Consider the following 16,270-nt stretch of genomic DNA (forward strand, 5'->3'; position numbering starts at 1 on the left):
GGGCCGCGGCGCTCTCTCATCACCAATCAGCCCCATGAATAGAGATATGCCACGTCTGAAAAACCGAGGGGCCGGCATTACGGTTGATTCACAGGACCGGGGCTTTAAATCACGCTGAAGGAAGCGGGGGAGCGGAGGTATAATTCAGCCACAATGTCTCCCGCAGCCTACATATGTGACATCCATGCAGGGGTCAGCAACAAAGTGAAGAGGATAAAAGAGTAGCGATTGTATATGGAGCACCAAATGGAAATGTCTCTTTTATATGCTCGCTAAATCACAATCCTCCATTCACCTTACACTCCGAGAGGTGGGAGCGGTGACCATCAGCGTAACAGCCGCTGATTTATAATAACAAACAAGGGATTGTCGTCTCTCTCCACTGCGGCTCTCTTCCATCGTTGGAGAGGAAAACAAAGAGCAGGGGAGAAGGCCGACCACACAAAACCTGCCCAGAGAAACGTTTTACTCAAGAAATCCTTGATGAGTTAATCCTCTCGTTACAGCCTGAAAACAAACGGCTTGTTTTCGTATTTAACCGACACCGACGCGCACAGGGTTTCTGCTTTTTCTGTGTGTTCTGAAAGCAGCAGCCAGAATGATAAAAGTGATCCATAGCCTTTTGTTGTTGTATTTTTTTTTTTTTTAGAGCGGGCCAATATTATTATTTATTTTGTCCTTTTCTTTGTTTTTTGGGGGGGAAGTATCCAATTGGTTTTGCTCAACTGGCTTTAGTTATGTAAGCTGCACTGCACTCGGTGAAAAAGAAAGAAAAAATTCTAATAAAAAAAACAGAATTGCAGATTGGGGACCACAGATACTCCACAGATTAACTGTTTTTCTTGATTCTAGGTTCACCTGGACAGGTGAGCAGCCCAGCACACACTATATCTACCACACATTAAAGGACAATTTAAATGTAACTCGGCTTTCACTAAATGAATTTCGAGACGTTTTCCTTTTGGACTGACATTTAGAATAATGACAAAGCGCTTCGGGGAGGTGGACAGCTTAAAACTCCAGTGTTGGTTTGCTGTTCTAAATGAACGCCTCGGCGGCAGGCGGCCACAGCTGAGCTTCGTGTGAAGAGCTTGGCGCTGGGACGTCATGTGACCACAGACATCAAGAACAAAAAGGACAAGATAGATAGATATCTATTGAATAGCTGCAAGACATCAAAACCAGCAGAGGAGTGAACAAATCAAATAGAGTGATGTAAATTATTCTCAGTCATTTCCACAAACACAAAAATAATTTGTTGAGTTAATGTAATTTAATCATGCCACACATTTCCATCTATTCATATTAAGTAGATGGAATCCCATTTATTCCTATTATCTGAACAACATGTATTACAATGAACCATTTAACAACAAGAAACCCAATATGCTCATGTTAATCAAACATATTTCTGATATGTAAACTGAAAGACAGATTTTTTTGTGTGTAGAGTGATATAAAGTCACAAATCAAAGTAAGAGGGTTTTAGTAGAAAGACAGAGAAGAAATCACAGTTGTTTGTTTAAGTCAAAGTTCTGGTTAAAGCCCGGAAAGCTTGGTCAGTTTCCACAAATGTTGGAAAAAACGTAAACGCAGAGGATCAGAACCTGGTAACGTATGATGTACATGATGAAGTAGAATCAGGTCCAGATTACAGAGGTCAGCTAACAAAACCGATATTTAAGGTTTCTTCCTCAGAACAGAGAAGCTCCTGACTTACAGAGGATTTCAATAATTCACACTTTCTGAAATAGTGTTTCACTTAAACAGCCTGCGTGTTCTTCATGTTGGTTCTTGTTCTTTCTGGTGTTTCAGATGAAGTGGTTTCCCTGTTAACTGGTGACTATTTAGCGATTGTGGCTGCTAACAACAGTTAACAGCCCAACAGAAATCTGTAGCTGGAGGACCTAAAGCTTCTTTCCTTTCCCTTTTCTCTCTCTGTAGAAAGTCTCCACCTCAGACTCTTGTTCTGCATGTTTAAAGGGAGATTTTCCTCCCCACTGACACTTACTTATTCAAAAGTGCCGTGAGATGAATGCGTTGAATTTGGCGCTACATACATAAAAGTAAAAATTGAGTTCCGAATTGAATTATTTTCACTCGATCGCAAACGAAACGCACACAAATGCAGTTCATGTGAGTTTTGCAGTTAAACACGCTGAGAGACTCGCCGCAGGTTGACATGGGGTGTCATTAGCAGGCAGGGTGTGTCTGGTCTGCTGACCTTTGACCTCGGCGCGTGAGGCAAACGGGAGAAAAGTCGCAGCAGCAGCAGCAGCAGCAGCAGCAGCAGCAGCAGCAGGCACACGGATGGCCGGTGGAGGAACATCAGATTATTGGTACTTTCAGCCTCATCACGTCAGTTTTAATCTGTACAGTGAGTCATCGAACCAGCCCTCACTTTACCTACTTTAATGAGACAAACATGCTAAGAGGCTTAACTCCTCTCTGTGTTTGGACAAAAAAACAAAAAAAAAACATGACAATGCCTCGGCTTCTGTTGTGCAAGAAATGACAGAACCTATTAGGAAATATTGACAGTGGGATTCTCTCAAGTAGCTCTGTTTATTTTTAGATGACTGAGGCATTTTGTTGTCCCATTAATTATTTCCTGCTGAAGAGCAGAGGCTGCGTGCCAATCTAAATATGTATTCATGAAGCGAAGGTCAAGTGAGAAAATATTTGTTTCCCCCCGCTCTTTCGGTAAAATATGCATTTGTCAGTTCAGATGAAGCATCCATCATTGGTCATCAGTGCTGCATTATCAAAGCCCCTGAAGGCTCCAGTCTTCACTGTATCAGAGCAGGAACTATGTGAAATGTCGCTGTGATTGTATGTGATCTTGTTCCCGGTTTTAAAAAAAAAAAAAAAAAAAAGCACTTTCCGTCACACGAATATCTGTGAGATGCAGCCTAAAGCAGACAATGACTCACGAAGCCGGAAAATAAGGAAATAAGCATGGATCAGTGAGTGCAGCGCCGAGCTGTAAAGAACACAGCTCCGCACAGCTTCCCGACTGAGTTTGAAGGAATTTCTCTGTTTGGGTTCACCTGCTGTACTGAGATCACCGATTCATGCAGCAGACCTGTTTAATATTCAGTTAGGTTGACACTGTCCAGAGATGATTTCTCAAGGCGCTTCACATTTTAATAAAACATCAGAGGGAAAAAAAAAAAAACTACCAATGATAATGAATGAGAATCCATAAAGGACATCCGATAATAAAACAAATGAATTAGTCAATTAATCTATTATATTTGTATTTCACTAAATACAACACAGAAAAATATGAGGAAGTATAAAGGACATGAAAAAGAACAATATCACTTTGAACAGAAGACTTTCTACTGTTGGGTGAGGGGATAGAAGGAGAGAAAAGGAGAGAACAGAGACAGAGAGCAACACGGCAAACAGACATAATAATATATAATGAAATAATAATAAATCGTCTCTCTGCAGACGTGATGGAGGCTCAGACCTCGAACTTCCAGATACATGGTAGAAACATGGTAGCATGTATATTTGTGGTAATTTGGCTGTAGTTTCCACAACGTAAGAGTGGACTGAAGGGTATAACCATATATACTGGTAGTATTGCCAGACGTATTATTGCAGTGAGCTAAAATTGCCAAGTTGCTGAAAGTGTTGTGAGAAGGTGAACCCAGACCAAACAACCTGGACTCAAGAAATCAAGAAACGGCCAGCATATGTCATTTGGACTGTTATCTGGACGTTTACCGGTCGGTCTACAACTCCTTCCTTTTTTACTTTTGCACATTGGTATTATACAGTAGTTACTGTTAATACCACTAACATCATCTCACTTGATAGTTTGAAACCTGTGAAGCTGCTGAAACTCACTGTTAAGTGTGGATACAGACCCGAGAGCCTCAGGAGTCGAAACTCCTCCTCCCAACATGTCACCAGATCCAGATCCAGATCCAGATCCAGATCCGGATCCAGATCCAGACGTGGTGAGAAACCCAGCAGCAGCTTTACAGGGTCACAGTTGATCTGGCGTCACTTCATTTCCGCTCACATAGTTTACATAGAAAAGTGTCGGGACCACTCAGCCCTCCTCTTCGTCTGTCCCAGTTCTGTAAGACGGTAAACCACAATGAGGGTATTTATGGCAGAAAAAAAAAAAAAAAAGAAAAAGTAAAAACTATCAAAAGGTCTAAAATTATCACGTCAAACACAAATAAAAATCACACACAGCCGATGATTTCTGAACTCGTGCTGACATTACATTTGATTGTGTCAAATCAGATCTAATCAGGCTCTGACAGCTTTTATCTACATATATAAATATACAAATATGTAAATGTGTATGTGTCAGAACCAGATCCACATCCAAAAGTAACACAAACCAAAAAAAACCCAAGAAACTCAGATTTAGACTTGAGCAGTTTCAAGTGAATCACTTCAGCTGCATTAAAATCAAAGTGTCACATTAGAGTCTGACCAACAACATCATGATGAATCCAAATGTGGCTCCGAACTCCAGATGTCATTTCATCAGCTGGACAGATGTGAACTCATTTATTATAATTTGGTTTCAGTGGTTGAATCAAAATGTTTGTTTTCAATTATGTGGAACTTTGTAATAATTTCCTTTAAAAGTGTTTTCGCGCTTTTATCGCTTTATTTTTCCTAATTCCAGATCAGTGTCAAACTCCAGTTCCACACACACACACACACACACACACACACACACACACACACACACACACACACACACACACACACACACACACACACACACACACACACACACACACACACACACACACACACACACACACACACACACACACACACACACACACATATTACAGCCCAGGTTTTCAGACCACCTTCACCTTTGCACCCTGTGCACATTCTTGTAGCCTGGAACAAGTTAATCTGGAGTTAAACCACATCTCAGAAAGACACTGGATTAGTGTGGATTATTTTGAACCAGATTAGTTTAGTCCGAATTTTGTTTAAAAGCCCTGAATGGGAAACAGGTCACTTTGGATTCACACTGGTGCTGCTTCAGCTTGAACAGTTTTTAAGCTTTTATTTGTCAGTTTTCTTCAACGTCTATATTTTGACAAATGCAAACAATTACAACAGAAAATGTCTATCTCGACATGAAGCCAATTTTAACCAAACTTTCTGGTGCAAAACACAGTGAAATATCCAGAGAACTTCTCCTATAGCTGTTGCATTATGGGTGATTTTACATCATGGCTTGAGGCTAATGCTAAAGTTTGCAGAGCTACTCTTCTTTTCCAATATATTTGTTATTAGGAGGTGGAGCAGAGCAATACAGGATCATCATTTCACATCCACAAGTTAAATCAAAGTGCAGCTTTGAGATGCTTTGAAGTTTAATAATAAATAAATAAATAAATAAATAAATAAATAAATAAATAAATAAATAAATAAATAAATAAATAAATAATATACTAATAATAATAATAATAATAATAATAATAATAACAATAATAATAATAATCATCATCATCATCATAATAATAATAATAATAATAATAATAACATGGGGAATTGAGGAGTGAGGGAAACATTCCACCTTTTTCACTACTCTTAAGAAATTTCTTTTAAAAAAACAGTGTTTTCTTTGAAGTTTCGACATTTTGCTTGGCGTTATGGATTGGAGCCTCATGCGGCCCGGTTTTGGCCTTATGTTCGACATCTCTGTTTTAAAAAGAAACGGGCTTCACGACCATCAGGAACTCTTTCACGGATATACTGGGAAACATAAACCGAAAATAATAAGCAGAGGATAAAATTCAGAAAATGATGTAGTGGTGTAAGACTGAATAATTTGCAAGAAGAAAAAATAAAAGACAGTCAGTCCACCTGAGTAATTAAAGGCGAAGTTCTCGTGTGATGAAGTTTTTCCTCTGAAAGAGGAGCGAGGGTAATTGAGGGTAGGAGTGAGGATGACACTGATGGTGTCATTGGGTGCACACGATCAGCATCTGAGGTGTTTAAATATAAACACATCCTGGGGTCTGCAGACCAATGTTGTGGGCTCAGCTGCACTGCTTTAGGGCCAAAATGCCTTTATCAGCGGCAGCCCGCTGCTATCAGCTCCATCCAAACACACACACACACACACACACACACACACACACACACACACACACACACACACACACACACACACACACACACACACACACACACACACTCTGCTCTTGTGACTTTTACATGTGAGCAGGTAAGTGAAATGTGCCACTGTAACCTGGAGTAAAAACCGATGGCATTTTATGGAGATGATGTTTAAAATGCTAATATCTCTTCATGAATTTTAATGTTTTGTGGAGACGAGCCTCGGGAGGCTGCGACAAATGACACAGCAGACCTCTCCATGTGGAGCCTCCCTGATACTCCCGAGGAAGCGTCTCTATCCATGACCCCCGCCGCCAGCGCCGTCCTCCCCAGACGACCACAGGGGGGCCTAAAGACACAATCCCACCCCACCACCAAGCTCCGACCTGAGAGCAATCAGCGTGTCTTGGCCAAAAACCTCATGTGACGTGTATTTGAAAAATTAAATTCTGTCATTATGGAGCAAACGTAATTCCCAGACACTTCACATTCGTAGCAGGTCTGTTAAATCTTCTTGCCTCTGGTTCCTGGAGCTCGTCTCACTCTTTTCACTTCTTATCAGCTCATTGACAGAGCTGATGCTCAGCTTGGTTTGTAAGTGACGTGCATATGGAAACAGACCCTCATTTCTCTAGGTCAGCAGAGTTTATCAGAAACCTGACTCACCTGTGTGTGACGACCTTCCCGCTGCTTCTGTTTATTTCTGAGGCCTTCCACTGAGACACTGCCGAGTACCGGCAGGCATGAATGAATTGCTGTGACATGAAGAAGTCTGGTTTGTGTTGGACGGGCAAGAACAGGTTCACATTTCTATCACTGACTGTTTAAATGGGTGGGCAGGTACAACAGAAGTACATAAACCATAGTGGCTGTGATGAGAAGGATTATTTTCCTCAACAAACCTTCATCAGAATTACTGGAAGTCATTTTGACAAATTGTCCCTCAAAACAATTAAAGACAAGCTGATTAGAATTATGAACATCAATACTGAACTGTAAAGCAAGAGCACTGATTTGTCACAATTGACTCTACTGATAGAACATTTACTCATGTACATAGTTGTATTCACAAAATCAAAGGTTATTTAAGTGGCGAGTTTCTCTGTGGAGACTTAAAAATACAATACCCCGTGACCAAAACAATAAAAGGTCATAACTCAGACATTAAACTTCACATGTTGTCTCCTCTTGCCTGTCATGATCTACTTCCCTCAGTATTCTAATGACAAATCAATAACCATGTAGGCAGTTGGACTTAACAGACAGCTTGTGACCTGTCTCTTTCAACTGATTCTGGGTGTCTTAGATGTCCATCATTTTTTTTTTGTCATTTGTCAACTAGTTCTGGCTGTCAAATAGACGTCCAGATTACAGCCTGGACGGACGGACGTGTCTTGGACGTCAATGGACGTTGCTTGCTCAGTGGGCAGCTGAGCAATAAGAAGTGATGAATGTGGTCATGCACGTGGGACAGATGGGTCATTCCTGTCCACACTGGACATTTAAGTATGTGTGCAACCGATTATCATTGTTTCCCTGTCTTCTTTCACAAAGACCATAATAAAACCAACCTACACCCTTCTCCTCTTAAATCTCTCATCCTCAGTCCAGATTGGATATTTTACTGTGAAATGTCTCCCCGCAGCTCTCTCTGCCTTATAGTCCCCGTGTTCTGCTCTCTGAGACAAACCTATTTTAAACCATTGCCTCTTGTCAGAAAAAGTTAGTGTGCGATGCCCAGTGCTCGCCAGCAGCACCTTCCAGCTCCCGTTTGTTTGTGGAAGTGACAGAGAGCGTCTTGTTGTTTTATTAGTGCCGGTGCCGAGGCAAGCGGGCGTCGGTGTCAGACCTCTGGCTCAGGTGTCAATCAGACACATAAAGCCGGCACCTGCCGGCCTCGGCGCCCGCTGAACGCTGGCGGAATGAGAGAGGCAGGAAGGCAACAGATGGAGTGTCTTATCCACGGCGGCTGCCGCTGCCCGTTAAAAAAAAAAAAACAACCTGTTGCTTCTCATTTAGCAGAGAGGCTTGTGGGACTCAGAAAGTGAGGAGACAGTAAACGGGCCGGTCTGATGAAGTGTGACAGCCGCAGACGGAGATGGAGCTTTCTGTTTCCACGGCTCGCTCAGGGTTTACCTTTGATTCAGAGCTCGGATTCGTGTCACCCACTTAAAAGTCGAGTGAAGCACCTTTTTAAACAAGAAGCAGTTCTCACATTAAAGGGTTATGCAAGGTCTGAAAAGTTCCAATACTTCACAGCCTACGAAAAAAGGGAGGCTCATTCTTTTATAAAAAGTGAGGAATAAATTATACATTTTTATTGTACACAAAACAAATAGCAACAACAATAACAAATAATGTGTTTTTAAACAGAAGTGTTCAAGTGTTTCTTAAAAGTGTCAACTTGAAATAGAAAAACAATTATAAAATAAGTTATTTTTCCACTGCCGGGTATTATCTAGTTTGTTTTAGCACCAATGATTCAGCTGAAAGACTGGTGCTAAAAATGACATTGTGTAGGTCAGAGTTTAGAATTGTGGGGTGGAATTCATATTCGGCTCAGGTTCGGCCAGGTGTGCACAGTCAAAACTCCACTGAGGTGGAGGTGATGGACATTGTTGTTTACAAGCAGTTTGGCAGTTTTATGTAACCGGGAAACAGAGAGGTTGAGCAAAATTGCACCGTTGTGTCTGTTCTATGATGAGCTCGAAAGCCTGACTGAAAACACTCAATAGATCTTTGGTACATCGATGGTCACGTAGTTGACTTGCATCAACTTTTTCTAGGATTTTGGAAATGAAGGGAAAGTTGAATGTTGGCCTGTAACTTAATAAAACACCTGGGTTAAGAGTGGCTTTTTTAAAGAAGATGTGCTTCTGGCACCTATCCTGTTACTAAAGAGAGGTTGGTCTCATCCAGTATTGATTACTAATCAGGGGGAAATGTCTTTAAACAATTTAGTTGGGATTAGAGCTAACACACATGTTGTTCGTTCAGATGAAGAACTCAGAGAACTCTTTAGAATTAAGTTTAGAATTAAGTTCTACTGACAAATCCTTTTGTTAAAAGGTCTGTGAATGCTTTGGGCAGTGAGTCTTTAGTTTTATCCCTAATGGGTAGACTTTTGTGATTAAAGACATTTACAATCATTACTGCTCAAAGTTGAAGGGATACAAGGTTCGATGGAGCTGTGACTTTTTGTCAGCCTGGCTATAGTACTGAAGAGAAACCGAGGGTTGTTCTTGTTTTCTTCTATTAAGGAGGAATAGTAGGCAGGATTTTAACAAACTTTCTGTCCGGGCTGCTCGAAATACTTATAATTGGGTTAAATGCCATTTCCTCTCCTGTTATCAGGCTGATTTCTTTAACGTTCCCAATTGTTCATTATGGTGCGTTTACACTATGTTCACGGCAGCAACGGCAGCTCCGTTTCAGGCCACCGAGGACAAAACGGGATGGACGTGAGACAACGCAGGGGGACGGGATGGGCAAACGGCGGCCACGGCGCGGATGTAATAGAACTTGGAGGCGGTCAGCAGTAGGACTGGAGGCTTACAGGAAGTGACGTAGTGGGCGGTCCATCCCGGTTGCTTCACGGTTGATTCGCGTTTTATGACGTCGCGCCGCGCTTCGTCACGGTTCTCACGGCGCCGTTTCATCACGTTCAATCGCGGCTTGCCAAGGTGCGCACGGTCTGGGAGGAAGCTGACTCCGAGCCCGGGGGGGGGGTTTCATTCGAGTCTGAGCAATTAGCGACAGAACAGCTTCTACAAGCTCTGCCACCGAAAAAGAAATCCAGAGGTACGTCTGCACCCAGCAAAGGTCTCAGGATACAATGATTGCCTTCACTTTTGGTGACTCTTTGAGGCATAAGCCTGCTTTAAAATGGTCCAACGTCCACATTTCATCCATAGAAGGTCTTGATAGAACGTGAACAACGTGCCACGCCTTCCTCAGAATTCCCCAAAATCCCACGACGCAAACGGGGCTGCCGGGAACATCGTGTAAACTTACCTTTATACCAAGGAGCTATCATCCTCTGAGTTGTTTTATCATCAGGAGGGCAATAAAATCAAGTGTGGAGTGAAGTGAGGCTGCTGCTCTACAGCAAAATCAACCTGAATGGGGCTACTGCTAATGCTAATATCTGTCCATCCATCCATCATCCATTCATCCATCCATCCATCCATCCATCCATCCATCCATCCATCCATCCATCCATCCATCCATCCATCCATCCACACTTGTTGAGCCATCAAATTCAACAAAACATGAACTTCGCTGGTATGAAGTTTTACTTCATTTACTAAAACTGTTGTTTATGTTCCATCCATCAATTCTCACCCAGTCCAGAGACAAATCTAAAAATTACATTATAGAACTTTGTTTGAGCTGTCAAAGATGTTCTGATTGTTCTGTTATAATCATTTGACCCATTTAAGCTTCAGGCTGTTAAGTTGAGACGTTCTCTCTGACCTCTGCCGGGACCTTTTGGTGGTGTGATGCTCAGTTCTGTTGACAAACTGCTGAAGCACTGTTTTATTTCACTGTCCAGTTCAGCACCTCAAAGAGAAGAGATCACAGCAACATTACAAATCAGACAGAAATGTTCCTTTACACGTAATGTGGTGAGGGCGGGGCTCCATGTCCAGCTGATAGTTTAGAGAGTAAATCATCTACAAGCTTCCGGGTCATCTTGTTTGTTTGTGCCAGGTTGTTATCTTCTACCCGTGCTGGATCTTCCTGGGAGGGGGTGGTCTGATGATTTTTACTGATGTCATGTTGAACCGTGTTTACCTGGGGAGGGACGTCAGCAGAATGCATTGTGGGAAGAAGACAAGCAGCAGCGCGTTGTGTGAGTCTCTGAGCAATGGGTTTGTCAACTTAGTTCACTTTATATGAATGTTAATGTGACACACAACCAGTGACATTACAGTGGTGAGAAAACCTGCTCATCACAGCAGCAGTGTAACCCGACAGCAGAGCATCTGTTAGATAAAGAAAACGTTCTTCAGGAATGGTTTGAGGGACGCGTGGTCGGGACGGTGACACCGCAAAGCAGGAAGGTATTAAACGACTACTGCACACACACACACACACACACACACACACACACACACACACACACACACACACACACACACACACACACACACACACACACACACACCGTCGTCACCTGCAGAATGTGACAGCCCATGCTTTAAAGATCTTAAGTGTGTTTAACATGCTGCGGTTGTCCCTCAACAACAGCTCAAGAAGTGTGTGTGTGTGTGTGTGTGTGTGGGTGTGTGTGTGTGTGTGTGTGTGTGTGTGTGTGTGTGTGTGTGTGTGTGTGTGTGTGTGTGTGTGTGTGTGTGTTGTGAGCTGCTGACTTAATTAATGAGACACTCGTCAGGCATGAGGCACTGAGACATAACGTCATCTCAACATTTATCACAGTGCAAATGGATCACTGTCCAACACACACACACACACACACACACACACACACACACACACACACACACACACACACACGCTTTTACAGAGATGTGAAAGAGTCGCCGAGTTAAAATGAACACATGAAAATGATCAAAAAATAACGATAAGGTATCAAAAGTGAGAGAACAAAATACAAATATGTTTCCTTCCACACATCTGGGATCGTTTACATTTTATCCCTCTCATGTTTTTCATCCTCATTTGTTTTCATATCACGAACCCCAAAACTGTGGTTTCAATCATTCTAATGAATTATCTTAATGACACATTTAGAAACATTCTTCAAAAAATCACATTTGAAGGCGATGACGGCCGAGTGGAAATATTAAAGGATAATATTTGGTCTAATTCATGGTAGAATGGAATTTGTTCATAAATTTTACTATAAAATTAAGGCATTTTCCTCCTTAGAAATAAGACACGGCGCAATAAATAAATCATATATTTGTGTTAATGTCAATTAAATAAGCTGAGGAAAAGAAATACATAATATTATTATCATCATCATTATTATTATTATTATTGTTGTTGTTGTTGTTGTTGTGAAATGTTTTAAGAAGCTGTTTCAACAGAAAAGTAAATCCCAGAACAAAGTGATTCTTTCGTTCAGGAAACACTCGTGGATGCAAGGGAACCATGTGGGAACTTTAACTGTGTGAGGAGCTTCATTTAAAAGACATCAAAGTGTCATATCAGCCTCACACTGCAATTTTGTTGATGCTGTTGGTAGAGCTCAAACATTTTAGGTGAAACTGAGTCATTATGTTCCAATGTGTTTTAATGTCTCTGCTTCTGCAAATACGCCAGAGTTTGATTGGAGAAGTGATGTAAAAACAATAAAACTGATAATAAAATGATGATAATAATCTGATAAGATCTTTCTCTACAGCTCCTCTGTACTTGACCCTCAATACACATGTGAATACACTGTGGTTTTTATTTTAATTTATAATTGAGGGGCAGTTTGATAAGCAGATCTTTCAACTTTCCATCAATATGTCAATATCAATGTGTCAATTTGTCAGTATTTGAAAACTTAACCACAAAAGAAAACACAAAAGAAAAGTCTCGGAGGAAAATAGAGTTTAATTGAAGGTGGAAAAACAAACACGTGGACCTTGAGCATTCGTCGCTGCGGCTCATAAAAACATTTGTTAAAATAAGATTCAATAACACTAGTTTAAAAAATGCTCTTCTCAAATTTTGTGTTTATGTCTTATATTTGGGCCGCCCTTGTTGGCAGTGAAGAAGTCAGCATTCACTGAAATGGAGCACGCTGTCGAGTCGACAAGTCAACCTCTTGAGATGTCAGGAGTCGTTCACGTCAGGACGACTTCAGACTCACTGGTGCAAACTTGTGACACGTGCTGGAGGCTTTCTCTCATCTGTTACTTAAATGAGCCGTTCAAATCACTGATCCCTTCGCGAACGTCACATCTCTAGTGTGACTGTGTGTGTGTGTGTGTGTGTGCGCGTGTGTGTGTGTGTGTGTGTGTGTGTGTGTGTGTGTGTGTGTGTGTGTGTGTGTGTGTGTGTGTGTGTGTTCATAATTGCCACATAAAGTGCAGTTTCTGTGTAAACACCAACAGAGAAAGGTTTGTGAGGTGATGCGGGTGAAGCGTGGCTGTGCAGCTGCAGACACTTTATGTTTGGTGGATGAAAATATCCCTTCCGGTGGTGAACCTCGAAGATCTCTGGAGTAGAAACATTTGTGTACCAGCGGACCGAGAAGGTTTCAGCTGACACGTTAGATGAGGTTTAATTTTGCCATGAATAAATAAATACAGTAATATAAGTGCATTCATATATGTGTATATGACTGTATATGTGTGAATCTTTGTGAGACACTTCCAAGCAGACAACAAGCATCACATCACGCAGGAACGTCCTCTGTCTGGGTGACCCTCGGGCCTTTCACTGTCAGTTCACCCACATTCACCCCATGCAGGGCCTCGGCGAAACAAAACACACTGAAAGAAGCAACACCTGCAAACACAGACAGTGGGTTGAGTGTGGCTGCAGTTCACTGAGCCACAAGTCAAAAACTTAGTGAATATGTAGATTCAGTCTTTTTTAAATATATATATATATATATATGTGTGTGTGCATTCTTCAACACGATTTCATGAGGTTCCTCTGCAACCGAGAGAGGAGAAAACAGTTTTCACAAAATATATTTCATCCCTCCAGCCAAAAAACAAAACTGCCATGTGCTTTGACTGAGTATGAAACAGTGAAGCGCGTCATTGCGGTGTGTGTGCGTCCTCAGCAGGATTTCCTTCTGTCGGTAGCGCTGTGATAAAGTCAGCGTCCCACGTTAATCCGGGTACAGGAGGAATCCGGAGAAGGTGCTGTATTTGTTGTTGTTCCCGCCGTGCGCTTTGCCGCCGTCCAGTTTGACGTAAATCTCGTCCCCGGAGTCCAGATGCAGGACGACACTGTTGCTGGCGTAGTCGTAGTTCTGGTCCGCATCTTGCGCTATGGCGCTGGCTCGGACCTGCAGGTGTAGAGAGACACAGATTCTGATCTACCTGCAGCAGGACGCGGTTCACAGTGCGCACCGTGTGCGTCCGGCTGCAGGGCGCACACGGTGCGCACTGAGCCTGATATAAAACAAAAACAAACAAACAAAAAACAAAAGAATCCAACACTCAGCAATTAAGCATAAAGCGAAATGATTCATTATAACTGAACAGACTATGGGAATGCATCACCAGACTCACTCAACACTCGTGGATCCGGGACGTTCTGGTGCGTAATTGCGCACGAGAGCCTTGATAAATACATACACCGGATGAATATTTACCTGCCCGTTTTTGCACAGGTCTGCCCACATGCTGGTCCCGTCACCTCCTCGCATCAGCACGTGGTAGGTGAAGTAGTAAATCCCGGACACCTGGCAGGTGAACTTGCCAGTTGTTGGGTCGTAGTGGTTCCCCAGGTTCGTCACAACGTCGTCGAAACGCAACACCTCGTATCCTTCATGAGGGTTTTTCAGACCCACGTAAAAAGCGATCTTAGCCCCGCCGGTGACAGGAGCCGCTTCTCCGTCGGTCTCAGTCCGCGCTGTGCCCCCCACACCGGGGGTTCCGCTTTTACCGGAGGTCCCCCGGTTCCCCGGTGGACCTCTCGGACCGGGAGGGCCCGGCTCGCCGGGCGGACCCCTCGGTCCGGGTTTCCCCGGCCGACCCGGTTCGCCTTTAGTCCCTTGAACAAAAGCGGGAGAGGGAACCGCGCTCAGGTCCTGCATGACCTCCAGAGCCGTGGCGCTGGGTTTGGGGTTGTACGGGTCGCAGATCATCCGGCAGGTGCCCATCATCTCGTAGTGCGCGTCCGTCTTGGAGGTCTGAACCAGGAGGGGAATCGCGATGATGAGAGCCAAAACCATGACGATGCCGATCACAGCGGCGACGGTTCGCTTCCTCTGGAGGGTCCGAGAAGCAAGCGCTAAAAAGTCCGTTTTGCTTTGGGACGTAATGGTGAAAGATGGTGTGAGCGCTGACAGCCGCGGTGGAAAGTGACCAGCACGGAGTCACTCGATCCCTGAATGGAGAGAGGAGAGAAGAGGAGGGAGAGGAGCCTGGAGTCCAGAGTCTGCAGCCTGGAGCCAGGAGCTTGGAGCCTTGAGGCCGGAGCCTGGAGCCTGGAGCCTGGAGCCTGGAGCCTGGAGCCCGGAGCCGGGAGCGATGCGCGGTGCGGCGCGGTGCCACTCTCACTCTGCGTCACGCAGCTGACAGGAGCGCGATGCGTGTTGGCACTGCTGGACGCGCACAGCTCCGACTCACTCCGCGAGGCTCCCAGCGCTTTTCTGTCGTCTCAGCCCGCACAAGTGTTGACGTAACAAGTTGAGGGCAAAGCCTGTTGCAATTTGGATTAAGACTGCGACAATAATCGTGCCATCTTTATGTATGAATTAGAAATCCGTCTGCGTAGCTCCAGGGAAATGGGATCAGGACGCATTACCGACGTGTTGAATTTCCAGCAGGCTGTGAGAGATTTCCTCTTCTAACCCCCCAGAGAACAAAGTTATAAAAAACAAAAAAAAAATCACCTTCAGCGCCTGTTACGTCTGTACTGAGGAGGATTAGGACCACCCAGAACAATTCCTCATATACATTTATTCAGGATTTTACTCTGAATTATGACTTCTTTAATGATTGCCTTTTCTCTCGCTTCTTTTGACTTTTCTCGTGAATTGTTACGTTTTCCTGTGAATCGTGGCTCTCGGCTGGCTTTTAATTATGACGTTTATTCTTTTCAAGAATATCTCAGACGGAGATATTCAGCTCAACAATGAAAAGTCTATTTCAACAACAAGGTGAAACCTTTCTTGTTTACTCAATAAAACAAAGTTCTAGGTTTTTCTTCTCATGATGTTACAAGTGAAGTGTTTCTTTTTTTTTTTTAGTCTATCATCATTTTTAAGTGAGTTTCATCAGCCACATTCACACCATCTAACACAAAGTTCATGAGTCTATACCAGATGGAAACGGAGAACAAAGTTAAAAGAAATGCATTAACTCAGCCTGATTAATGTCTTCAGAATGCGTGTCCTCCCACCACAGAGATGTCCTCTGATAACCATTACTAAATGTTTACTATGATTATTGGGAAAGACATTTATAGAACCCCCCCCCCCCCCCCCCCCCCCCCCCCAGGGATT

The 16,270-nt window shown here is 43.2% G+C and overlaps 1 protein-coding gene across 1 annotated transcript; it reads right to left on the bottom strand.

Annotated features, from left to right (window-relative positions):
- Window positions 1–13,924: 13,924 nt before the first annotated feature.
- Window positions 13,925–14,995, bottom strand: c1ql2 (complement component 1, q subcomponent-like 2; the record flags this gene model as incomplete). Its single annotated transcript, XM_080478948.1, has 2 exons — window positions 13,925–14,104; window positions 14,414–14,995. The coding sequence occupies 2 exons, from the start codon at window positions 14,993–14,995 to the stop codon at window positions 13,925–13,927; spliced, it is 762 nt and encodes a 253-aa protein (XP_080335074.1).
- Between the last annotated feature and the right edge of the window lie 1,275 nt (window positions 14,996–16,270).

This window comes from Lipophrys pholis (genome assembly GCF_963383615.2).
Source record: "Lipophrys pholis genome assembly, chromosome: 13".
Classification (NCBI taxonomy): domain Eukaryota; kingdom Metazoa; phylum Chordata; class Actinopteri; order Blenniiformes; family Blenniidae; genus Lipophrys; species Lipophrys pholis.